The sequence below is a fragment of the Meles meles genome, chromosome 17 (assembly GCF_922984935.1).
Source record: "Meles meles chromosome 17, mMelMel3.1 paternal haplotype, whole genome shotgun sequence".
NCBI classification, from domain to species: Eukaryota; Metazoa; Chordata; class Mammalia; order Carnivora; family Mustelidae; genus Meles; species Meles meles.
Window position 1 is genome coordinate 56,769,748 of NC_060082.1, and position 23,786 is coordinate 56,793,533.

General features: G+C 48.0%; 1 protein-coding gene across 1 annotated transcript in view; it reads left to right on the forward strand.

Moving 5' to 3' along the window:
- The first annotated feature begins 8,409 nt into the window (after positions 1-8,409).
- NEK2 (NIMA related kinase 2) overlaps positions 8,410-23,786 on the forward strand; it is a 39,941-nt gene continuing 24,564 nt past the window's right edge. The window contains exon 1 of the mRNA XM_045983118.1: positions 8,410-9,354. Coding sequence (XP_045839074.1) covers positions 9,284-9,354 — 71 coding nt within the window. The 5' untranslated portion in view covers positions 8,410-9,283. The remainder of the gene's footprint in view (positions 9,355-23,786) is intronic.

Genomic DNA, 23,786 nt, shown 5'->3' on the forward strand with positions numbered 1-23,786 from the left:
TTTTTTGTTTTTGTTTTGCTTTTTGCTAGAAAACATGACTGTATCATGAAGCTTGTCTCTGAATTTTCCCCTAGAGGGTTTCTGTTGCTTGTCCTTGGAGTCTCTTCTGCCTTTTTAGGTGTGAGATTTGCTCTAGAGATGGTGGTAAAGTTCTTACCGCTCACGTACCGTGGGCAAGGGAGAACACTGGGCCATCCTTGTGATGACAGCAGCTGTCTTCCTGGTGTCACTGAGAAATCATAGGGCTGGGATCCCTCCCCCAGTTGTCAGTTGTTACATCTTCATGCCTGTGTTTCACTTTTGATGCAAAACTTCGTGACAAAGGTCTTATCTTCAGTTTTTCACCAGTTAACTAAGACTGTGTCAGGATCAGCTGGTGGACATTGGAGGGACAAGAAAGTAGAGCCCTAGAAGTGGAGAAATCTGAAGAGCTTAGAGTACTAGAAAGAGGAACCCAGGAGTCATAGAAGGCAAAGGGAGCACAAAGGTGGCGTTCTAAGCAGGTACACACAGCCCCTGACACAGGCAGACCCCAGAAGGTCTCCAGCACCAAGGTGAGTCTTAAGGAAATCCACCTCTGCGAGAACTCTGTCCTAGGACCGCCATCTTGAGGGCTCACCTGTGAAGGACCCCACATGCTATTTCAGTTACTCTGCCCTCTTGGCAGAAGCAAAGCGTGCCTCTGAGCCATTAGGCATCTCCAGGATGCTAAACAAAAGGACAATTCAAAATATTGGTGACAAGGAGCTTCTTTTCATCAAGGCATCTAGAGCCCACAATAGGGCTTTTAGCTTTTCCTGAAATGTACACATTTCAATTAGGACTAAGGATGACATTGGAAACGAGGCATCTGGGACAGTCTCTATTGGATGTATCGAACTCTCACATATTCAGTGTGGGGCAGTGAGAGCCCAAGAAGTAGAAGCCCATCAAGACTTCTTTTGGCTCAGACCCAGTCCTGGCATGATGTCCTTTTGGAGAAAGTGAGTCACAGATTCAATCAACGTGGGTGGGTCTCCAAGAGGGTGTAAATACTGGGAGGCATGGCTTATCAGGAGTCATGTTCGAAGAGGGGCTATCACAGTAAACAATTTACTGGAATAAACAACACCAGATGGGTCTAGAACTCTTAGACTTTTACAAATTTGCCCATAATTTCAATAGTTGGAAATATTTTGAATTTCCAAATACTTTAAGAGGATTAGATCTGTTGGTCCATCACTCATTCATAGAAATCACATTCATCAAAAGGACAGGTACCTAAAAGAACAGCAGTTTTGTTTGGGAGTAATCTTTACATTATTTTCAGCTCCAACTGATGCATACCCCATTAACCCGTAGCCAGCAGGAACTTCAGAAATCACCTTGTTTTGAGACGGTGGATTTCATTCTGGTGCAATTTTGGTCTCTTTCTGGTAGCATCAAATGGCTACTTAACAGAATTGTGGAGACTAGAGACTGGGCTCTTGATTTCCATTGAAATGTTTTCCCCCAAACAACAGATTGCCTGTTCGGGTTTCTGTTTTGAGTAAATTAAGAGTTAAATCTAAAGGATTAAGTATACTTCTTAAAGCGGTGATGGACTTAAGAGCTTCTAGAATTTGCTTTTCCTTGATTTTAAAGTCTATGTGATAGTTCCCAAGCTCTAGATTATTATTATTTTTTAACTGTTCCTCAGCTGTTGTAGAGATACAATTAGCTGCTAAAAAAAGTCTGAAATCCATGCTTTTAATCTCTTGGAAGGTGGAAGTGAAATGTATTTTGTGTTTATCTTTGCCCCATAGAGGGGAAGAGAAAACGAATGCCTCACTTCAGACGGAAGCAGGGAGAGATCTCAGTCTCATAACAGCTCCTTTCATTTCTGAATTCTGGGTATGACAGGCAGCAGGTAGTAAGCTCAGAGACACCACTGCCTCTAGTGTACAAATGTCCCTTCATCATGGCAGCTGCTAGCTTCCAGAGCGTAGCCAAGAAGAGTCCGCAGAAGGGCAGCAACCCCCGGGACCCAGCCTGTGAGCGTGAATCCGAACCCCTTTGTTAAGCATCTTACTTATCCTTTAAACCTATCTCTCCTCGTGAGTTGAATGGGAAACTTTCAAAGAGTTCTTTTCAGTATGACATGAGATCTTCTCTGTGAAGCCCATTGTATTGAACACCCAGTAAAGGAGGCTGTTTTATCTCACCCCAGTTGGGTTTAACAGAGTATGTAAATTATTCCCACATGTACCTGTGTCTAAGGTCCAAATGACCTGTTTGGTTCCTAAGAATTGTCTCACTATCCCCCAGGCTATAAGGCCCACCATCCCATTTTTGCAGAGCCCTAGGTCATTTGGGTTTCTAAGGTGAACTGAAATATAGTCAGCCCAGCCAAGCTCCTAACCTCCCCCTAGTCAGACTACATCTAATTATTTAAGGCTCCCCGCAGCAGCAACAAAGAGCTTTGAGGTCCGAGAGCCAATTAGGAAGGTAAGGAGAGTAGGGCATAAAGAGGAAATAGGATCTGCTAGACAGAAGACATTACATAGTCTTCATAGAGACCTATTTTTGCCTCTGAGACATGATGTCACTTGTGGTGAAGACCTTGAACTCATTATCAAAAGGGAGGGAAATATAATTTCTAGTAGTTGGAAGCTGTCCACCAGCTCATAGTTGTCTATGTATAATTCATATGATCCTCAAATATAAAAGCCTGCACTGAAGGCACCCCGAAGATTCAGGAAGCCACCGTAATTTCGCAGATGTTTTCCTCTGTCGTTGAAGAAGACTCGGAAGCTTCTATCTTGAGAGGTGACGTTTTCTCTTCCAGTTTTAAGGGCCACATATTCAGTTCTTAAGAATCAGGTACCAGAAGGAAGTGGACAGAGTAGAACCAAAAGCTTCTTATGATTACTGTGGGATGGTGGTCGACTACAGAGGAACCTCCTTGGGGCAGCTCACACAGCAAGCCTGATCTTTCTACGAGAGCCTGGCTTGATACCCATCAGGTTGTCTGGCCAAAATTCACAGAATTTCCTCGGGTTATTGACACCAGGAAGTAGCAATTCCATGAGGGAGGGTATGAAGGGCAAAGGTGAGATTACGGAACAGCTCTCCTCGAGGAGATCTGGAGATACGTAGAAGCCATCGTCCGGGGGGAAGCTTGGCGTGAAGGATGACTCATGGAGATGCATCTGTGCCTGCTGAGGCATGACACAATTCACAGCAGTCCTAGGCTGGCCTGTGATGAAGATAACCTGGCTCTGGTTTCCTAAAAGGGTTACTACAAAAGGCAAGGGATTGAATGAACTAACGAATGTGGAATTTATAAAGCATTTTCTCCTCAGAGGCAGAGAAATGGAATGGTTGATTACTCAGCCTTCTGAGTCCATTCCATGTAAGATCAGGAAGAGTAATTGAAATAAATCGGAGTTGTATCCGAATGATGGGACGACTGGTGTGTCAGGAGGAGCGCTGATTCAGACTGACTGGCTATTGAAAGAGGAAGGAAAGGATTAACAAGAGGGCTACCTTACCAGCCCCATGGGTAGTGACCTAACCACAGGGATAGATTCTAACACGGAGAGACCAGCCCCAGCAGATTGCCCCATGAGTTTCCCATTGGAAAGGTGTTCACTGTTGAGTGGAGGTGGGGAGGCATGGTCGTGGTGGGTGCAAGAATCTGAACACAGCAGACAAGAAAGAAATGAAGGAAAAGCCTTTGTTTTTAGAAGCTGGAGAAATAGGAAAGCACTGGGTCTCCTGAGCAAGCGAGAGGCAATAGTGTGTCTCGGGGAGCGACTGCAACACACTCAGTCACAGACGTCTGGTAGCACAGGTCTGTGCAGTTAGCAACTGGCAGGTCCTCGTGGTGAGGCTTTCTCCACCGGGGCTGCTTCTCCTGTGGGTTCCAGCTCTTCTGGTCAACCCTGTACCTCACCAGGAAGACAGTGAGCCAAGGACAGTCGTTTCCTGCCTACCCAGGTCCCAGGACCCAGGGATCTCCACTCTCAGACAGTTCCTTGCTCTACCATTCTCTCACATGGCCCCCCTCTGGATGGGTGGGCACTGGTGAAGTGCTCAGAATTTTCTCCATGAATTTTCTCCATGGATGTAGTTGCACAATCAGGAGAGGGACACGGTTCTAGAAGCTTCTGTTTCTTTCTTTGACAAGCACATTTTTTAAAGTGTGTGTTCTTGTGTGATTGACTCAGTGGCTGTTTGAAGTTGTCATGTTTTTGTCTAGTTTCTAAATTTCTGCATTATCTCTTTGGGCAATGGGAGGAAGTTTCTGTGATTCTGCTTTTTCCGTCTTTAAACAGAAGTTGAATGTATTTTAAGAAAAAAAAGATTCAATTTATCAAAAGGCTGCTTAGTTCATGCCTTTCTCATGACTGTTACTCAAAATGAAGCACATATGAAAAGAAGGTATTATATTACCTATAGCCTGGGTGAAAAATAATTTAGTACAAAGAATTAAGGTGTTCTTTCTGTTTCGATAGACTGCAGGACTTCCTAGATGAAGTGAGATTTCGATTGCTGAGAGATGGAAGGAGGAGGCTGAGTGTGGGCAGCAAGGGCTACTAATCTGGAAGTTATAATTTCCTCAATTTCTACTCCTTAGAAAATGCCTGTCGCACAGAGGGATGGTGACAACCCAATGAGATAATCCTTGCGAAAGGGTTCAGAGAACTTTAAACACTCCCCAAGAATGAGAGGCAGAAACAATTACATTCAACAATGAAACGGATCCTTTCTTGGCCCTAAAAGAATTCACAAAGAAGCTGGGTGAGCCTGTGCCAGGGGTGGGTGGGAGAACCCAACTCTAGCTGAGGGTTGTACCAGCTGGCCCCTACTGCCTTCCCCGCCATGAGCCATTGTCCGTCGCAAGTGCTCTGATAAAAGCCCCACTGTGCCTACATCTTCTGCTGTGCTTGGAGGGGGAGAGAAAGCATGAGCTCAGCTTGGCCAGAGGACAGGGTTCATTTTGCTCTCATCATTCACAGAGGCCTCTCCCCAAGACTTGAGCGACTGGGCAGAACCAGCTACGTAGTTTGTAGGACCCAGGGCAAAACGAAAATGGTCCAAAATTTTTCAGAATTTCAAGATGGCAACCGCAGAGCACTAAAACAGGTGCCGGTCACACGATTAGGAAGTCAGCTCTGACACAAGGACCGCCAAGGCAGAAGTGAGGAATGCGAATGAGCCAGGCCGCTGGCGGGCCTCAGTGCCCCCAGTCTGTCCCTCTCCCAAGACACTGCACAAGGGACTCTTAGGAAGAGGAGATGCATAGCAAACACACATACCAGCTCTGGTGTTCTAGAACATACTCTGAGAACTTCACCACCTTCACAACGACCCCGAGGTAGGTGATTTTATCACTATTTTACAGATGTATGAAATGACACCTAGAGTTTAGGTGGCTTGCCAGGATTCAGATGCAGAGTGTCTGGCCTCAGAGTCTGACCTCTTAACCTCTGTGATTTATGCTTTTCCCGGGGGTCTTCAGTATAGTTCCTGAGGGAACAGTGGCCGGGGAAACTGGTCCAGGAAGGTCACTGGATCACCAGGCTGCAGCCTCTTCTCCTTTACTGCCCCTATAAAACCACACCAAACCCTTCTAGGAGGGGGCAAGGTTGCTGGGAGCTACAGCAGCTCAGGTAGGCAGAGATGATCACGCACCTCGTCCAAGTGAGAGGTATCTTAGTTTGGGTTCTCTCCTCTTCTGTTTGTTATTGAGAAAAAGCAAGAGCATGCACAAGCAGGGGTGAGGTGGGGGCAGAGAGAGAGGGAAGAGGGAATCCTGAGCAGACTCCACACCCAGCAACGCAGCCCGAAGTGGGACTCCAGCTCACAACCCTGAGATCATGACCTAAGCTGAAATCAAGAGTCGGATGCTTAACTGACTGAGCCACCCAGGTGCCCCAGTTAGAGTTCCCTCTAAAGCAAAGCCTGAGATACAGCTTTGGGTGCAGATCGGTTATTTGGGACATGATTCCTAGAATGAGTCCAGGATCAGAGAGTGTGTAGAAGAAAGAAGAAGGGACAAGGAAAAGTGAACACTGGGGACACTACTGATGCTGCCATTGTGGGCAGGGGGAGCTCAGTTCTGCAGAAAGCTGGGCATTCACCCATCACCTCCTGTCCCCAATTGATTAGGGGCTGCCTCTGTGGCCATTAACTTCCCCAAACTTCTGGGTTATTCCTGTCGTGGGTGGGAAAGACTCCCCTGGCACTGGAGAGACCCCAGGGCCAAGAACAAAAAGACTCAGGGAGTGGGCTTCAGGTAGGATGTGCTCAAGATGAGTATAAGTCCCCAGTGCACCAGAGCCAGCTACCACCAGGGCAGCTGAAAACAATGGACCCAGGGAATAGAGGGAGGGACCCCCAACATCTCTGTACAGGGCTCACCAGTTTTCACTAGGGACCATCTCTCAAAGGAATCTGGGAGCAGAAGTGGCTAGGAGATCTGTGGACAAAATGTCATTTGCATTGTTCTCCCCTGGGTCTCTGGGTTCCTCGTCAATGCCTGCATTTTCTCATTCTTGGAGCCACCGTCTTCCCCCAGGCCCAGAGCACGGGAGATGGCACGGCAGGCTAGGGCCAGTCAGCTGTTGTTTACAGAGTGTGCTTCCTGAATGGGCTGGCAAGGGGCAAGGGAGGGGGAAGACAGAGGCTCTGTATCCCTTAGGGCAGCATGTTGACACACCCCGGATGGAACACAGAGATTGGCTGTGGCCATGATGAAGGGCTTCGGAGGAGAGGCTGATCCCCAGAGGCCATCTAGAGAAGGAGCCGCCAAGCCCAGGAAAAAATTCCGAGTAATACTTCCCTGCTGGCCGGAGGACCCTGGAGATGCCGCCAGCCTGCCCCTCTGTCACCTCCTGCCTGAGGCTGGCCTGGGCTCAGCCAAGGTTGTTGGTTTAGCAGGCCTGCTCTGAGCCTCTTGTCCACCTCTTCCTTCCCTCCCCGAGACCCTCTTCCCTTGGCCACATTTCCCTGAAACTACTCTCTAGGTCCTGGTTGCTTTCTGTATTGTTCTGAGAAACTAGTTGACGAGATGACCAGCCCAGAATCCCTGAACCTGCGAGCAGAGGGGCGGGTTTATAATCCCTGTTCTTCTATGAGCAGGGAGAATTCCAGCCCGGGAAATAGAAATCTCCGCTAAGATCCCAGCTCAGCTTCTTTCTAGCCAGTGAGGCCACGTTTCCTCAGTTTCCCCACGTGCAGCAGGCATCCGCCCTGCCATGTCCACCTCACAGGGCTTCTGAGACATCAGATGAAACGTCTGTGAGCGACGTTTTCAAACCAACGGGGTCAGTTGTTGATGGGACACATTAGAACCCTTGTTGGCAGCCCTGTGCCTGGCTTCCCACCAGACCCGATTCCTACGCTCTCTTCCTGGCACACACAGGGACTTTGTTGTTTGCAACTCGTGAGCTTGGCGAACTCCTGCTTGTCTGGAATCTAAACAGGCCAGTTGTGAGTTGTCTCGGAGTCACAGAAAAGGCCATGGAAAAGGCCCTCAGTCAGGGCCCGAGCCAGGCATCCTCGCTCCAGACCCAGCGGCTGGGGGCCCCATGGCCTTGGGCAAGCTCCTTGATTTCCTGGAGCCTCGTGATTCATCCCACACAGGTGGTGACCAGGCCGGCCCGGCCCGTCTGCCTCCTGGGGGCGCCCCCGGGGGGGTCAAGATAGAGGACGTGGGTCTGAGCAAGGGAGAGCAACACGCTCGGTGCCGTGCGAACGCTGAGGATTATTCCTGGAAAAGTAAAGGCCTTCCGACATGATTCCACAGCACACATCTGGCCATGAGGGCTAGACGGTCCTGAAATGTTTTCCGGAACATCTGAAAAATTCGGCGCAAGAAGAGAAAGACTCAGCCTCTAGGTCGCGGGAGGAACAGGTCATTGTCACCCTTGGGCCGTGGGCTCCGTGCATGAAGGTACCGGGCACGGTGGTCGGCAGGGTAGCGAGCGGGTTTCTGAGTCCTGGGAAAGGAAGACAAAAATGGCAAGATGTCTCTGGAGGGGAGGCAGGGCCCAGAAAGGAAGAGCAAGGCAGGTCCCAACACGCAGAGCCTGAGTTGAGGCGGGGAGGGGAGGGCAGGGGCTGCAGGATGAGCTCCCCCATGCGGGCTAAACCCCAGTTTCGCTCATGTGTCAGAAGGGCCCTCCTCCGACCCCGTGGACGAACCGTGATTGGTTTAGAATCTTACTATATCCGGGGTCAGCGTAGTCTGGAGACCCAGGCCTAGCCAATAGAATCTGAGGGATGGTTCCCTGGGGGCTTCTGGGAAAGCGCTTCTCTCCTGGATAAAAGCCGAGAGAGAGACAAGGGAGACGCTTCCCTCCTCCTCACAGAGGAGGCCGCTCCGGACCCTGTCTTGTCCCAGTGGACAATAGCTGGTTCACAGTTCCAACCACCTCCCCTACCCCGCCCACTGCCATTGCCCACACCTTCCTGCTTCACCCCGTTGGCATGAGAGACTGAGCCCGGGAGCAGCTGCGGCATCGAGTAAGAAGAAAGCCAAGAGCCTCGTACAGAAGCTAAGCCAGAGCCTGGACCTTGTCAAGCTGCTGCATCTTGGAATTCCCTCCAGGCCTCTTGCCATGTGAGACAAGGCATGTCTTCGCGGCTGAAGGCACTTGTAATTTAGCGTTCCATGGACAAGAGAACCAGGGGTAAAATATCACCGGGACCTCGACCCCCGCGAAGGGAACCTACAGTTTGCTCAGCACTTTGCAGGCACTTGTCTCACTCGGCTGTCCCAGAAGACTAGAGGAGGAGGGATCTCGCCCTGTTCTCTAATGGATGAACAAACTGACCAGGGTGCACAGACGACCCCCGAGGTCACAGAGCTAACTGGTGGTGGCTCTGATAGCATAGGTCAGAGTTTCTGCCTCTTGCTGCCGCACACTTTCCACTCCACCTGGGAGAGACCAAAACTGAAGCTGAACAGAGGGACACGCAGCTGCCCCAGACTGCTAAAGTGAAAGGTCAGACGGCAGCCTCCTCTCGCCTGTCCGAAGAGTCTCAGGGGAGAAGGAAAGAGAATCTGATCATCACGCGCTGGTGAACCATGAGCCTGAGTGAGCCCAGGCTGGAACCAGGCAGTACAGGGGTGGGGAGATGGACAGATGAGGAAGGTGGCATGTTCTGCCATCGCCCCTAGGAATCTCCTAGGTGGAAGGAGGGAAAGATGAGAAAGTGTAAAGCAAGGATTGGCAGAGTTTCCAAAGCATGAGGCCAACTGACTTCCTGAGGGGGCAGGCACGTGTGGATCCAGCAGGGAAGATGCAAGGCCATGAGGTTGGGACCAGAGAGAAGAGTGCCAGGAGGAGGACAGGCTCTGCCCGAGGAGCTTTTCCAGGGAAGGTGAGTTCTGCACCAAGGAGCCCAAGAGCCTCAGGGCGGGGGCTGCGAAGGGCTGCTCTGCGTGCTTCCCTGACCCTGATGCTGGCTGCCATGGGTCCCTAGCTAGGGTGCACACGGAGGAGTCCTTCCTTATGATTCAGCCCTCAGTAAAGAGCTCCTGGGGGGTGGGGGGTAAACTCAGACTCTTCACACAGTCAGATGTGAAATGTTTGCAATAAGTGGTACTAATCATGACGTCCCAAAGATTGGAGATTATTTACTTAAAAAAAATGAAAGTCGGAATGGCTTTCATTTTTTTGAAATGAAAGACTGGATGGCTCCATTGGCTGAACATGCAACTCCTGTCTCTGCTCAGGTCTTGATCTCAGGGTAGTGAGTCTTATTTTTTAAATTTTAAGTAGGCTCCATGCCCGGCGTTGAGCCTACTTCAGAAAATTTTTTAAAAAATTAAAATAGGTAACAAAAGGCACTTAGTGTACACACACACATATACACACGGTATGGATTTCAGTGCCACAGCATGCAGGGCTAGACAAGCTACAGAGCTGGATAGAGAGAGGGAAACCGGAAAGAGGTCTCTGAGGATAGAGAAAACACACATGCCCGTTGCAAGTCAATGAGGCAGACACCCTTGTTTCAGAGTGCTTCACCAAGGCCTTAGAAAATTGTCTTTTTCCAGCTATGGGTGCCTTCATGTTCGCCTCTCTTAGTGGCAGGAGGTGGGGCTCATTCATTCATTTGTCTTTTCATTAATCAACAAACATTGACCCAGTGTCTTAGTGTATCAGACACTATCTGTGCAGCTGGGGTAAGAAATGAAAAACAGGGCTCATGCTCCCGAGGCCCCACAGAGCATATGTAGACAGCATGGTCCGAGCCAGACAGCACACAGTTACAAGGCTGTGGGATGTGTGCTAGGAGAGCCGTGAGCACCATGGAAGCAGAGAGAACCAGGTCTAACCCAGCCTGGGCAGCGCCGCAGAAACCTCCCTCCTTGGTCTTCATCAGCAAGGCCCACCACAGCAGTCCTGGCAAGAACAGACCCAGGCCTGAACGAAGACAGAGCAAAGAAAGGAAAGAGTTGGCTAATGGGGAGCGGCTCCAGGAAGAACTTGACTGAGGGAGATGACCCCGAGTTGTCTTCAGATATCTAGCTCATGGGACCAGCAGAATGAGGATGCCATTAACTGAAACAGGGAAGAAAGGAAAAAAAAAAAACAGGTCTATGGGCAAAAGAGGTTTTCTTCTCAAATATCAGAATCTTGATCATGTAATTATCTAACATAACATTTACCAAAGATTCTCCGCAGCTTTTAGGATGATATTCAAACTCTGTTTAGCATATATGGCCCTCCAAATTCTTCCTTCTCCTCTGGGCTTATTTCTTGCATTCCCCTAAGTTCATCCTTAGATACAGCCATATAAAACTCCTGGTTATTCCAAGACACATTCCATGGCTGCTGTGTAGTTTTGTAAGTCTGATTTCCTCCGGCTAGAAAGTGTTCTGCAGTGAACATCTGTTGTTTGTGTTCTCAGTACCCTCTCCTTTGAATTACTTCTCCTTTCTTATTCCGTGGGGTCCGGACAGGGCTGCCAATCACATCCTTCCCACTGGCCCCACGGGTGAGGAGAGCCAGGCCTGGTCAAGCAGGGTATCCCATCCTGCCATGATTGGCCCGGGATGGGCACGTGACCCAAGCGGGGCCAATCAGAGCCCTCCTCTGGGATTTTTTAAATCTATAACTATTAATTATTTAATTCTTAATTTATTCACTAAAATAATATAATTTATAAATATAATTATATATTATGTATTATTTTACATATAAATATAATTTATAAATATAACTATATATTGTATACTTTATTATTATTTTTTAAGATTTTATTTATTTATTTGACAGACAGAGATCACAAATAGGCAGAGAAGCAGGCAGAGAGAGGGGGAAGCAGGCTCCCTACTGAGCAGAGAGCCCGATGTAGGGCTGGATCCCAGGACCCTGGGATCATGACCTGAGCCAAAGGCAGAGGCTTTAACCCACTGAGCCACCCAGGCGCCCCAGTATACTTTATTATTTTATATGTTATAAATATATATTATATGTAATATATAACATATATTACATATATAATAAATATAAAATAATTAAAAATAAATAAATGTTAATGCTGGGAGGGTTCTTCCTTCTTCTGGGGACAAACAGCTGAGGTGATATAAGCCTAAGATTTCCTGTCACCATGACCCTCCTGTCCCCTGAAATGTGAAGGAAGCTTAACTGATAAGAAGAGAATGAGTTCAACACAGAGAAAGAAACAACAGAGATGATGTAAGGAGAGCAGCGGGTCTGAATGCTTTGTGAGTTCAGAGGTCCGCTTCATCCAGTTATCCCTGGTTTGCTTAAATTCATCCTGTTACTTTTAAAACCAAAAGACTCAGGGGCACTGGGTGGCTCAGTGGTTTAAGCATCCAACTCTTGATTTCAACTCAGGTCATGATCTTGAGCCCTGCATAAGGCTCTGGACTGAGCGTGGCACCTGCTTAAGATTCTCTCTTTCCCTCTCCCTCTGCCCCTATTTCCTCTTAAAAAAATAGAAAGAAAGAAAGAAAGAAAATGAAAGACTCCTATAACCCAAATCCCAGTTTCTTCTATCCACTTCTTACACATCCTTCAAAACTCAGTTCCAACCTAATTCTCCCAGAAAGTTTCCTCGGACCAGTTGTTCCTCCCCTCCTGATTCCAGGCACTTCCCTTGGGTTCCCATAAGATTCCAGGCATATTTCAGTTGTATCCCTCAGCAATCAGATCTGTTGCACTTGGTTCGCATTTCTGCTTACTGTCGAATCATGAGCTCCTTAGCCCTAATTGCATTCACATTATACCTCCATTTCTGGCACAGAGAAGATATTTTAAAAACTTTTGGTGAACAATAGCAAGTTCAGAGCTTGTCTGTGGAAGATTCGGATGCCCAGGAGTGTTTGGGGTGTATTAATCGTTGAGGGGGATGCTGGTGGAACAGGTAGAGGCCAGTGGGCTGTGGGCAGTGGACTGTGAGGAAGGCCCTCAGTCTGTCTCCAGTGGCTTATCCAAGGAGGGAAGGAGAGTAGTTGGGTGGTGACTGGAGGGACGAGGGGGGATTTATTAGAAGATTTCAAAGTTCCGAGTGTGTTTCTATTTGAGGCAATGGAGCCAGTGCAGAGAGAGGGCTGAGGATGCTGGAGAACCTGGGTGTGGAACCAGGAGAGGGGGATGGGCCCAGAGCACAGTTTGGAGGACAAGGAATAGGAACACCCAGCAGATGCTCAGTTTAGGCAAGGACAGAGACAGGCTGGGGAATGGAGCGGCCATGGCACAGTCACTTCACTCTATAGCTCCACAGGCTATTGGGGTTGGGCAAAACTGAGCCTCCATCTTTTTCCTGAGACTCCCAGAGCAGCTGGCTGCCTTTTTCTCAATTACCCTCCACCTTCCAGCAAGCAAGGCCATTGCTGAGCTGGAGTGGCCCTATCAGGTCACAGGCCTCCAGCTGGGTCCAGACCTCCCAGGTCCTGGCTGGAACTCAGAGCAATTCTCGGCATTGTTCCCTCTGTTGTTGTTACTGGACCCAGGAGATCAGGTTCCCCAGGATAGTGTTTGCTGACTTTGTCCAGGGCCATGTGATCCTGTCACAGGAGGAGCATGGATGTAAATTATTGAGGAAACCTCAGGTTCTCAACAACTCCCTAGAGAGTCAGATATGCCAAGAAACCTGAGAGGGCTCTGCCCTTGGGGTGCTGCAGCTGGGATTGTGCCGGGGATCACTTCCCCAGCCTGTGGCCTCTGAGCCTGCCAGAGATTGAAACTTGAAGTCTGGAGGCTCACCAGGGCCCCATGTTCAAAGTCCTCTGCAGCCAGAATTGCCCAAATGTTGCGGAGGGTTGAGAGGGCAACAGCCCAACTCAGATCCCACAGTCATTCGGGGCCCTTGGTGTGTGTGCAGGTGAGGAGAACACAGTGCCTTCTAGAGGAGCCCAGGGAGGCATGGTTTTGCCATGAGAGAGCTGTTGGGAGCTCCTGACCAGAGAGAGGACACACAGGGACATCTACACACATGCACCCCCTCCCCCCGCGCCCAGCACACACACTGTGACTCTAAGGACAGCAACTGGAAGGTGGAAGGCAAGGTGTAAGCATTATTCTGGAGGCTGGAACTAGCTGGACCACTGCAGGAGCATGGCCCAAAGGAGGGGATTTGCTGAAGTTGACCCTTTCCCAGAGGCCTCCCTGCCATTCTGTGCAGAACTGTGCCAGCAAAGGTCCAAGTGAGTTGGATGCGTGCTGGTTCTGGCGGCTGCCTATCAGACACTGTGGTTCCTTACGGGAGGCAATGCTAGAAGAATCTTGCTGGCTTGTTGTCTTAAGTCCCAGAACTCTCTGGAAGAGAGGAAGGGAAGGCAGGGAGGAGTTCGGTGTTCAGTCTTTCCAAGCTTCCTTTGGCTTTGGTTATCAAGAGACAGCCCATCTGTTTGCTCAGGGCCCTCACTTCCCCACCCTTGACTACCTGTTATCACACTCACTATGTTTCCGGGCTCTTGAAGGTTGCTGAGCCTGTGCACGTCTGCGTGTTCCTGCCTCTGTCTCATGTACGTCTATGCCCAGCTATCCAAGTGCACGTCTGCATATCTCCCTGTGGATGTGACCACATGTGATAATTCCCGTGTTTGCCCAAGTTGTGCCTGTGCACGCATGAATGTGTCCAGTCGTGTGTCCCGGAAGATCCTCACTGAGGACGTTGAGGACAAAACCTACCAGGTTTTAATGTCCAGCAACATGACAACATCAACACGGCTGGCTGGACATTGAGCTGAGTCTCACCACTTCCCTGGCTTTGTCCAGAACTGAACACATACCCTAATGTCTCAGACACCCCTTCTCCTCAGCCTGCCCTGAGCCCCTGAAGAACTCTCATATGCTACACCAAAGACTTTCCCAGAAGGGCTGATCCTTGGAGCTTCCACTGAATCTCAACTCATTTATTTTACTCACCCATTAAACCATTTGTGAGCTCCTGCCAGGCCAGGTCCTGTGCTAAGAGCCAGGGATACAGAAATGAGTAAGACACAGTCCCTGTTTTCATGAAATGCACACTCTAGCCAGGGAGAAAGGCTTGGACACAACTAATCACGTCAAAGGCAGACTCTGATAAGACCATGGGAGTCCAGAGAAAGAAGACATGGATGCCCCGAGGAACCTAGGATTGTTTCACTGAAGTGGCGTTTAGCTATGACTGGAGTAGACTTTTAACAAGAGAATATGCAGAATAGCATTCCACGCAGAGCCGTGGTACGTTTGGAGCTCTGGACATGTGGAAGCCCATGGAGTGTCTACTTTCAAACCCTTCTGTTGGGCTACTGTGTTGCATGATTCCAGGGGAGCGACTGTCACATAGAGTCCAGCATGAAGGGTGCCCCCTGAAGTTGTGTGATGGTGTGGTCCTGCCCCTCTCTTCTGTGTCCTTATTAGTCCGTGCCACCAATCTTACTTGTGTGACACCAAACCAGTTCCACATAGGAGCAAATGACTAACGTGGGATTCAAAAAACACAGTGTAGGAGGAAGTGATGGAACATACTGGAAGTGAGACTCCAGAGAATCCCATGGAAAACCAGCCTGCTCTGTGAGGATGAAGTCAGAACGGGTTGTTGAGAGTGATTTCAAATTCTTTCTTTGAATCATTTGTTAGCAAACATTCGTCTGTTCTCTTGGAAGAGACAGATACAGAGGAGGAGAACCTCTGATTTGTTCATGAAGATTTGGGTTAGTGTGTCTTTACGTATGTTTGTGAGAACAATAAATAGTCCAGAGAGATTCTGAGATCAAAGAAAAGTTACTGGAATCAAATACATTTAGCAAATATGTGTCAACAAAGCACACATTTTTCTCTACTACAATATTTATCAGTGCCTTTAAAATTTTAACATGCTCTGTGAATCCCCATGAGCAGGAGATGACCAGCAATATTTCCTAACGTTATTTCAACTATAACCCCCACATATTCCCACGGAACCAGTAAGGTTGATTAAGACCTTCCTGGGACAACCCAAGATTGGGGACATTAGTTCCCGGAGTCACAGGGAGAGTGGCAAACCAGGGGAAAAAAATTTATAAACTCAGGGGCAGATGGTGTGCCAAGGAGATGTCATCTAGCTCACTCCATCCAGGAAGACTTTCTAGATGATGTGTGATCTTGGGAATCATTGAGAGAAGAAAGGATAGTCTCAAGGGACTACAGCTTGATCTGTGGCATATGAAAGCAAACATGTACTTGGAGGTATAACCATGAGTAAAATGCTTTGGTCTTAAGCATCTGTTAAAACAGGCTTTGAAGGAGGGATAAGGAGGAAGGCAGAGGCCCAGGTCTTGCCTGCTCTCCAGGAGCACCAGCCTGATGAAGCAAGCACAGCCCCTGCCTTCTGAGGGCTCCTAGCCTGAGGGAGGGATGCAGGAAATGATGGCTTCCAAGATAATGGACTTCGGGCAACAAAGTTCAAGGACACCTGAGAGGTGGGAAACAAACAGGCAAGCCCTACAGTTGCCACAGTTGACTGCCTTGAGAGAATTTCTAAGCCACAATGCAGGGAAGGGAAACTGAGGCAGAGCCCGGCAGATTTTATGAGTGAGGAGGAGCTGCGAGTCTGGGGAGACCCAGGGAGCTACAGTACACAAGAGGGTACTGAGGAGGAGGGAGCTGCATGGAGAGAGAACCCGGGGAATCTCCAAGTTTTAAGCAGAGTGATGACTCGCGTATGTGTGTAAGGAAACTGCTCAGAGCTGGGGAAAGAGCCACCCAAACTGATGAAGGGATGAGTACCCAGAGCTCTATTCCCACCAGTGAGACTAGAAACATTCATAATTTATGGGTAGAGTACTCAGAAGGATCTTACTTCAGTAGTGAAAATAATTAGCCCTAGACTAAACACTGCTTTCATCTCACATAACAAATCTTAAAGGCATGAAAGGATAAAATAGCTGCATCCCACAACACATTCAAGAGTATTTATCGGAATACAAAAATACCTAGCAACAAACAAAGTAAAATTCACAATGTCTGGCACCCAATAAAAAACTACCAGGCATACAAAGAAATAGAAAAATACAACCTATAATGAGAAGAAAATATCATCACTGAAACTGGCCCAGAACCCTCAATTAGGGTGACCACTGTCCTAGTCTGCCTGGGAATATGCCAATTTTAGCACTGAGAGTGGTGCAGCCCACGAAAGCCCTCTGTCCCAGGAAAACTGGAACAACTGGTCACTCTACCTACAACTAACACCATACTTGCTGATAAAAGACTGATTGTCTTCTCCCTGAGGTCAGGTGCCTGTCAGAACACCCACTCTCAACAATTTTATTGTGTTGGAGACTCCAGGCAATGCATAAGACAAAGAAAAGAAATCCCTATAAGGAAAGAAGAAAGTAAAACTGTCTTTACTCTCAGATGATAAGAGGGAAGTCTGATTAACTCTACAAAAAAACCATGAAACTGATAAGTGAGTTTAGTAAGACTGCAGGATACAGGTAAATATCTGCAAATCAACTGCATTTTTGTATATTAGCTGCGAACACTCAGAACTGATACTAAAATAACAATACCCTTTTCAGTAGGATCAAAATACCTGAAAAGGGGATAAACATGACCATCGATGTGAAAGACATCCATGTTGCAAACTACAAAACACTGAGGAGAGAAATTAAAGATCTAAATAAATGGAGAAACATACCTCGTTCATAGTTTGGAAGACATCATATTGCTAAGGTGTTAATTTTCCCCAAATACAAGCTCAAAAAAATCCCAATAGTCATTTGGGTAGAAATTGACATGCTGATTCTAAACTTCATGTGAAAGGGCGCCTGGGTGGCTCAGTCTGTGAAGCATCTGATTCTTGATTTCCGCTCAGGTCATGACCTCAGGGTCGTGAGATCGAGCCCCACATCAGGCTCTGTGCTAGACGTGGAGCCTGCTTAAGATTCTCTCTGTCCCTCTCCCCCGCTCTCCCTCCCTTTTCTATTAATTAATTAATTAATGTGGAAATATAAAGGAACTAGAATAGCCAAAACAACTTTGAAAAAGAACGAAGTTGGAAGACTAACACTACTTGATTTCACAACTTACTGCAAGGCAGTAGTAGCCAAATAGCCCCACATCTGCATGGGTGTAGTGGGCTGACTTGTGCTCCTTCCTTCCCTGAAGCAAATGTCCACCCAGAACCTGTGAATGTGATCTTGTTTGGAAAAGGGGTCTCCACAGATGTGATTAAGTTGGAGATCATAAGATGAGAATATCCTGGATTTAGGATCAGCCCTAAATCCAGTGACAGGTATCCTTATAAGAAGCAGGGAAGATCCTGAAAGATACGTAGGGAGGAAGCCAGGCAAAGATGGAGGCAGACACTGGGGTTCTGTTGCCACAAACCAAGGAGTGTCTGGAGGCAACAGAAGCTGGAAGAGTTCAGAGAGAATTCGCGACTCAGCCTCTGGAGAGAGGGCTTCCTGCCAAGCCCATGATTTCAGACTCTAGGCGTCCGGAACTGTGGGAGAATACACATGTGTGGTTTTAAGCCCCCAAGTTAGTGGTGTGTTTTTAGGCAGTCCTAGGAAACAAATGTATTGGTGATTTTCTACAAAGGTGAAAGGTAATTCAGTGACCAAAAAAATAGTCTTTCCAACAAATGGGGCTGCAACAGTTGGATATACATATGCAAATAAATAAACTTGGAATCATGCCTTTCAGCATGTATAAAAATTATGTCAAAACGGATCCCAGACCTAAATGTAAAACCAAATCTATAATTATCTGGAAAAACTCATAAAAGGAAACCGATTCCTTAGACATGACACCCACACATGATCCATAAAATTAAATACTGATAAATCAGACTTCTTAGAAAGAAACCTCATGCTCTTCTTAAGATCCTGTTAAGAGAATGGAAAGGCGAGTCACAGACTGTGGTGCATCTATCTGATAAAGGACTTGTGTTATTTTTTTTTAAACTCCCAAAACTCAATAATAAAAAACAAAACAATTTTAAAAATAGACAAAGATTCAAACAGATAAGCCACCCAAGAAGGTATACCAATGGCAAATAAGCCCATGAAAAGAGGCTCAAAATCATCAGTTAGGGAAATGCAAATCAAAACCACAAGATACTACCGAACGGCTATTAGAATGTGTAAAATTGAAGGCCTTCGGTAGCAAATGCTGGCAAGAATGCAGATCAACTGGAATTCTCACGTGCTGCTGGTGGGAACATAAAATAGCACAACCACTTTGGAAAACAGTGAGGTAATCTTTTAAATAAACATGCACTTAACACGTGATCCCGCTGTTCCACGCCTAGCTGTTCACCCCGAAGAAATGAAAGCTTCTGTCCCCGCAAAGTCTTGTACACAGATGCCCATCCACACTTGAATGGATAAACAAATTACAGAACTAGAAAGAGATGAATAGGTGATACGCATGGTAATGGATGAATCTCAAAAAATAATGATGCAGAATGAGTGTGGAGCAAAGAAGGACATAACGTCCCCTTCCATTTATATAAAACTCTATAACATGAAAAGAATGTATAGTGGCAGAAGACATGAACAGACACTCTCCAAAGATGACATACAAATGGCTAACAGACACATGAAAAAATGTTCATCATCACTAGCCATCCGGGAAATTCAAATCAAAACCACACTGAGAAAAAAAACAAAAACAAAAACAAAAAAACCACATTGAGATACCACCTTACACCAGTTAAAATGGCCAAAAGTAAGACAGTAAACAACCAGTGTTGGAGAGGATGTGGAGAAAGGAGAACCCTCTCACACTGTTGGTGGGAATGCAAGTTGGTGCAGCCACTATGGAAAACAGTGTGGAGATTCCTCAAGAAATTAAAAACAGAGCTACCCTATGACCCTGCAATTGCACTACTCGGTATTTACCCCAAAGATACAGATGTAGTGAAAAGAAGGGCCACCTGCACCCAATGTTCATAGCAGCAACAGGCACAGTCTTCAAACTGTGGAAAGAACAAAGATGCCCTTCAATGGACGAATGGGTAAAGAAGATATGGTCTAGGGGCGCCTGGGTGGCTCAGTGGGTTAAGCCGCTGCCTTCGGCTCAGGTCATGATCTCAGGTCCTGGGATCGAGTCCCGCATCGGGCTCTCTGCTCGGCAGGGAGCCTGCTTCCCTCTCTCTCTCTGCCTGCCTCTCTATCTACCTGTGATCTCTCTCTGTCAAATAAATAAATAAAATCTTTAAAAAAAAAAAAAAAGAAGATATGGTCTATATACACAATGGAGTATTATGCCTCCATCAGAAAGGATGAATACCAACTTTTGTAGCAACATGGATAGGACTGGAGGAGGTTATGCTGAGTGAAATAAGTCAAGCAGAGAGAGTCAATTATCATATGGTTTCACTTACTTGTGGAGCATAAGGAGTAACATGGAAGACATTGGGAGATGGAAAGGAAAAGAAAATTGGGGGAAATCGGAAACTGAGAAACAAACTGAGGGTTTTGGAGGGGAGGGGAGTGGGGGGTTAGGTGGGTATTAAGGCGGGCACGTATTGCATGGAGCACTGGGTGTGGTGCATAAACAATGAATCTTGGAACGCTGAAAAAATAAAATTAAAAAAAAAAACAAACAGATCTGTGGTTGTCTGGGAGGGACGCAGAGGTGTGGAGGGGAGGGAGGGTAGATATGTACCTCCTGGCAATGGTTTCATGGGTGTACGCATGTGTCAAAACTCCTCAAAGTGCACACTTCCAGTGTGTGCCGTGTATCGTATGTCGCTTAAACCCGAGAAAGCTATAGAACAGAAAAGAAGAACCGGTATCTCCAGCGTTCCTAGCATTAGTGCTTCAGCCACGGCCGGGGAACGGAGGCAAGGGGCGAGGCTGAGGGGTCCTGCAGCCCTCCCTCCCAGGCGCCACGCTAGCTGACTCCCATCCATACACCCACCCCAAGGAGAGTAGGCAGCCCGTCCCCACTCTCAGCCCCTGCATCAGGAGACTGACTGCTCGTGCTTGCCTACAGTCTGGATGGAGAGCAAAGTCAGAGAGGAATGAGGTCATTAGAGTCCTTGGAGCAAGATCCCTGGAGAATTAGTACAAACGTCAGAAAACATTTGGTCCAACAGATGCTGTAAAACCCCTTGGAGTAATCTCCTCTTTTTGTTTCATTAGTCTTTGCTGCCGATCTGCAGCTGAATCTTTCCACAGGACTGGGGGACTCTGCTCGGTCGCTGTCCTGCGGTCATGGGGTGGGGGCTGCCATGAGGAGGAGAAAGTGCAGGACCCCGGGCATCACTACAGTGACACATAATGGGGGACCATGCTCAGATTTTCAAGGATGTGATTTTTTTTTCCCCATTAAATAAGGTTACTTACTACATGCAATTATATGTATAGTTTCATAAGCCTTTTTTTATGAATGCATTTTTAAAAATTGCTCTGAGGGTCTATTGAACTGGAAGGTAAGACATTTTGCAATCATATTCCCAGCAACTCTGTTGCAGGGCGTGGAGGTAGTTTACTCTGTTAAGAAATTTAAAAATCTCCCCTGCACTTGACCTATCTGGTTTGTGCCAAAACTGAGTTCAGCTCACCCTTCGGCTGGGTAAAAGACTCAGAAATTCCAGCCTGCTGTAGATATAGGACCACAAATTCAAAATGATCAGAGGCCACATAATTGTCAGACTCAGCAGTTCTGCTGGGACCTAGGTGTGCAGGTCAAGCCTTAAGGAATCCCTCCATCTCCGGGGATAGATTCCCAAGATCCCAGGAGACTCCTCTCCCTCACCCTTCCCCTCCCTGTCCTATCATCCCTATCCCTTTTCTCTGAAAAGTAGCCCCACTAACCTACCCCTTCCCACCCTGCTCCACGCGGGACACTAGTAATAGCACCAGCTGACACAGGGCACTCAGGTGGCCAGGCACCGATGGGGGCCTTTCCTATAGATCACCCAGCAGATCTCCACGACGTTGCTCCGAGATCGGGTAGTAGGATTATTCCTATTTGACAAATGAATAAACTGAGGCAAATAGAAGTGGGGTGAGGGTACAGAGTTTCCAGTTTTTAAAAAAAAAAATTTTTTTTTTAGTTTTAAAAATGTTTAGTTAGGGTAAATTACATGTAACATAAAATGTATGCCCTTAGCCATTTTTAAGTGTACAGTTCATTTGTGTTAAATATATTCACATCGTTCTGCATCCCACCTCCAAAAAACTCTTTTGTCTTGCAAAACTGAAACTCTGTCCCCATTCAGTGCTACCCCCTCACTTCCCCCTCTGCCCAGCACCACCCTCCCACCCCCGCCCCACACTCTCCATGTCTATGAATTTGGCAACTCTGGTTACCTCCTAGCAGTGGAAACCTACAGCATTTGTCCTGCTGTGACAGACTCATTACGCTTAGTATAATGTCTTCAAGGTTCATCCACGTTATACCATTTTGTCAGAATTTTCCAGAGTTTCCGTTGTGCAAGATTAGTTCTGGAGCTGGGAGGTGGTGATTTGCGCGACAGTGTGAAGGTATTTCCTGCCACTGAACTGTATACCTTTAAATAATTACTAGTACCAGTGTCTGGGGAAGGTTTATAGGCTCACTGCTGAAGGCTCGGGGGACACCGAGTGACCCGAGACTGGGACAGGCTGGAGAGAGAGGGTGTCAGAAGGCTGGATGAGGGGCACCTGGGTGGCTCAGTGGGTTAAAGCCTCTGCCTTCAGCTCAGGTCATGATCCCAGAGTCCTGGGATCGAACCCTGCATCTGGCTCTCTGCTAAACAGGGAGCCTGCTTCTCTTCCTCTCTCTCTCTGCCTGCCTCTCTGACTACTTGTGATCTCTATCTGTCAAATAAAAAAAGAAGAAGAAGAAGAAGGCTGGATGAGGCTGGATGAAGGTGTGCCAAGAAGCCTCCTTCAGTGAGGGGCCCAGTGCAGGGCAGGGGGTGGGGCACTGATGGGAAGAGGAGCAGCTGCTTCCCTCAGCTCTTCCCCTTACCAGTGAGGAGCAGAGGAGCAGAGGGAAGAGATGTTTCTCCGAAAGTGGCATCCTCCTCTCTTTCTTGGGGAGGGAACAGGGGAAAGGGGGGCAGGGATGGGAAGGGAGATGATCAAGTCCCTGAGTGGGCATAACGGCCAACGCAGCACAGACAACCCCCCGTCCCTTTCCATGTGTCTTAGCCAGACTGTGCCTTGACTTGGGGGTTAATTTTCTTCCTCACACTTCATCCCTCTTTGAGATAAGTAGACTGCCACTAAACATGTATTTTTCATAAATAATTTTAGATCATTTTCAAGAATCCAGATAATAAAAGCGACACGTAAATAAGGATGACCTGAGGAAAATACATATCTGAACGTAAGACGGACAGGAATATATAACCTCTCTGATTTGTCTGTGGCCGGGCGGCTCTTTTGCTGGCGTGTTAGTGTTTTCACCCCATTTGACGAACCCCAGAGGGGAGGCCAGGAGAGTCAATGGGGGAATATGGCTGGTTGTCTCTGCAGGGGTTGGGGCGGGTCACGCTTGGGAAAGGAATCAGAGCCCACTGCGGAGGGACACCGAAGTCAAGAGCAGATCAGGAACGTGTCACCAGGGCAGACAGGGCCAAAGCCCTTTGACCTCAGGGGAAGCTACTGTATTTCAGCCTCTTCATGACATACTGGCCCAACACCTGGATTACCTCCCAGGGCATCTCGGGAAGGAGCTAGGGGAAGGTGTGAGGGAGTATGGGCCCCACCTCAGCCCCTGAGCAAGAAGAGGCTGGCTGGCTGTGGCCCGGTTGTGCACGTCAGCAGGCCTGGGAGTCCTAAGGCCGTGCCCCCCACCCCCACATCCAGCATCACCCAGTAAATCTTCCTGGTGGAGGGGTGGGGCAGGGCAGGAAAGGCACGGTCTGGCCGTGAGCTCGCTGAGTGTTCACATCTCCCTTGGCCTTTCTGAACTGCTCGGGGCGACTGTCTCCAGCAGCGGTAAAGCCGGTACAAGCACAGAGCTCTGTTACAGCTTTGAACAGCCTCCTCCTCTCTGGGTCACAAATCCAGGTGCTCAAAGGGACGACCTAATCAAGAAGTCTGCGAGACAACAGGAACAGTAAGCCCGCACTCCTGCCCTCCCTGGTACCTGGAACCCTGGACTGCCTGGGCGCCTAGACAATCTTTATGGCCCCCCCCCCACTTCATACACGCACATAGTGATCACTTTGCTCTTCCCCTCAGAACCCCCTCCTGCCCAGAATGCCGCCAGGCTTCCTTGTTTGGATCCTGCTGAGGCCCTGTCACGTGGGGTAATGATGGTGTTGCCTTATCTTAGGCCAGAATTCCTGGAGCAAGCTGGGGCCCAGATGCCTGACAACTCTTGGCTTATAAGCCCTCAGGCCTCTAGCACCCTGAGCGA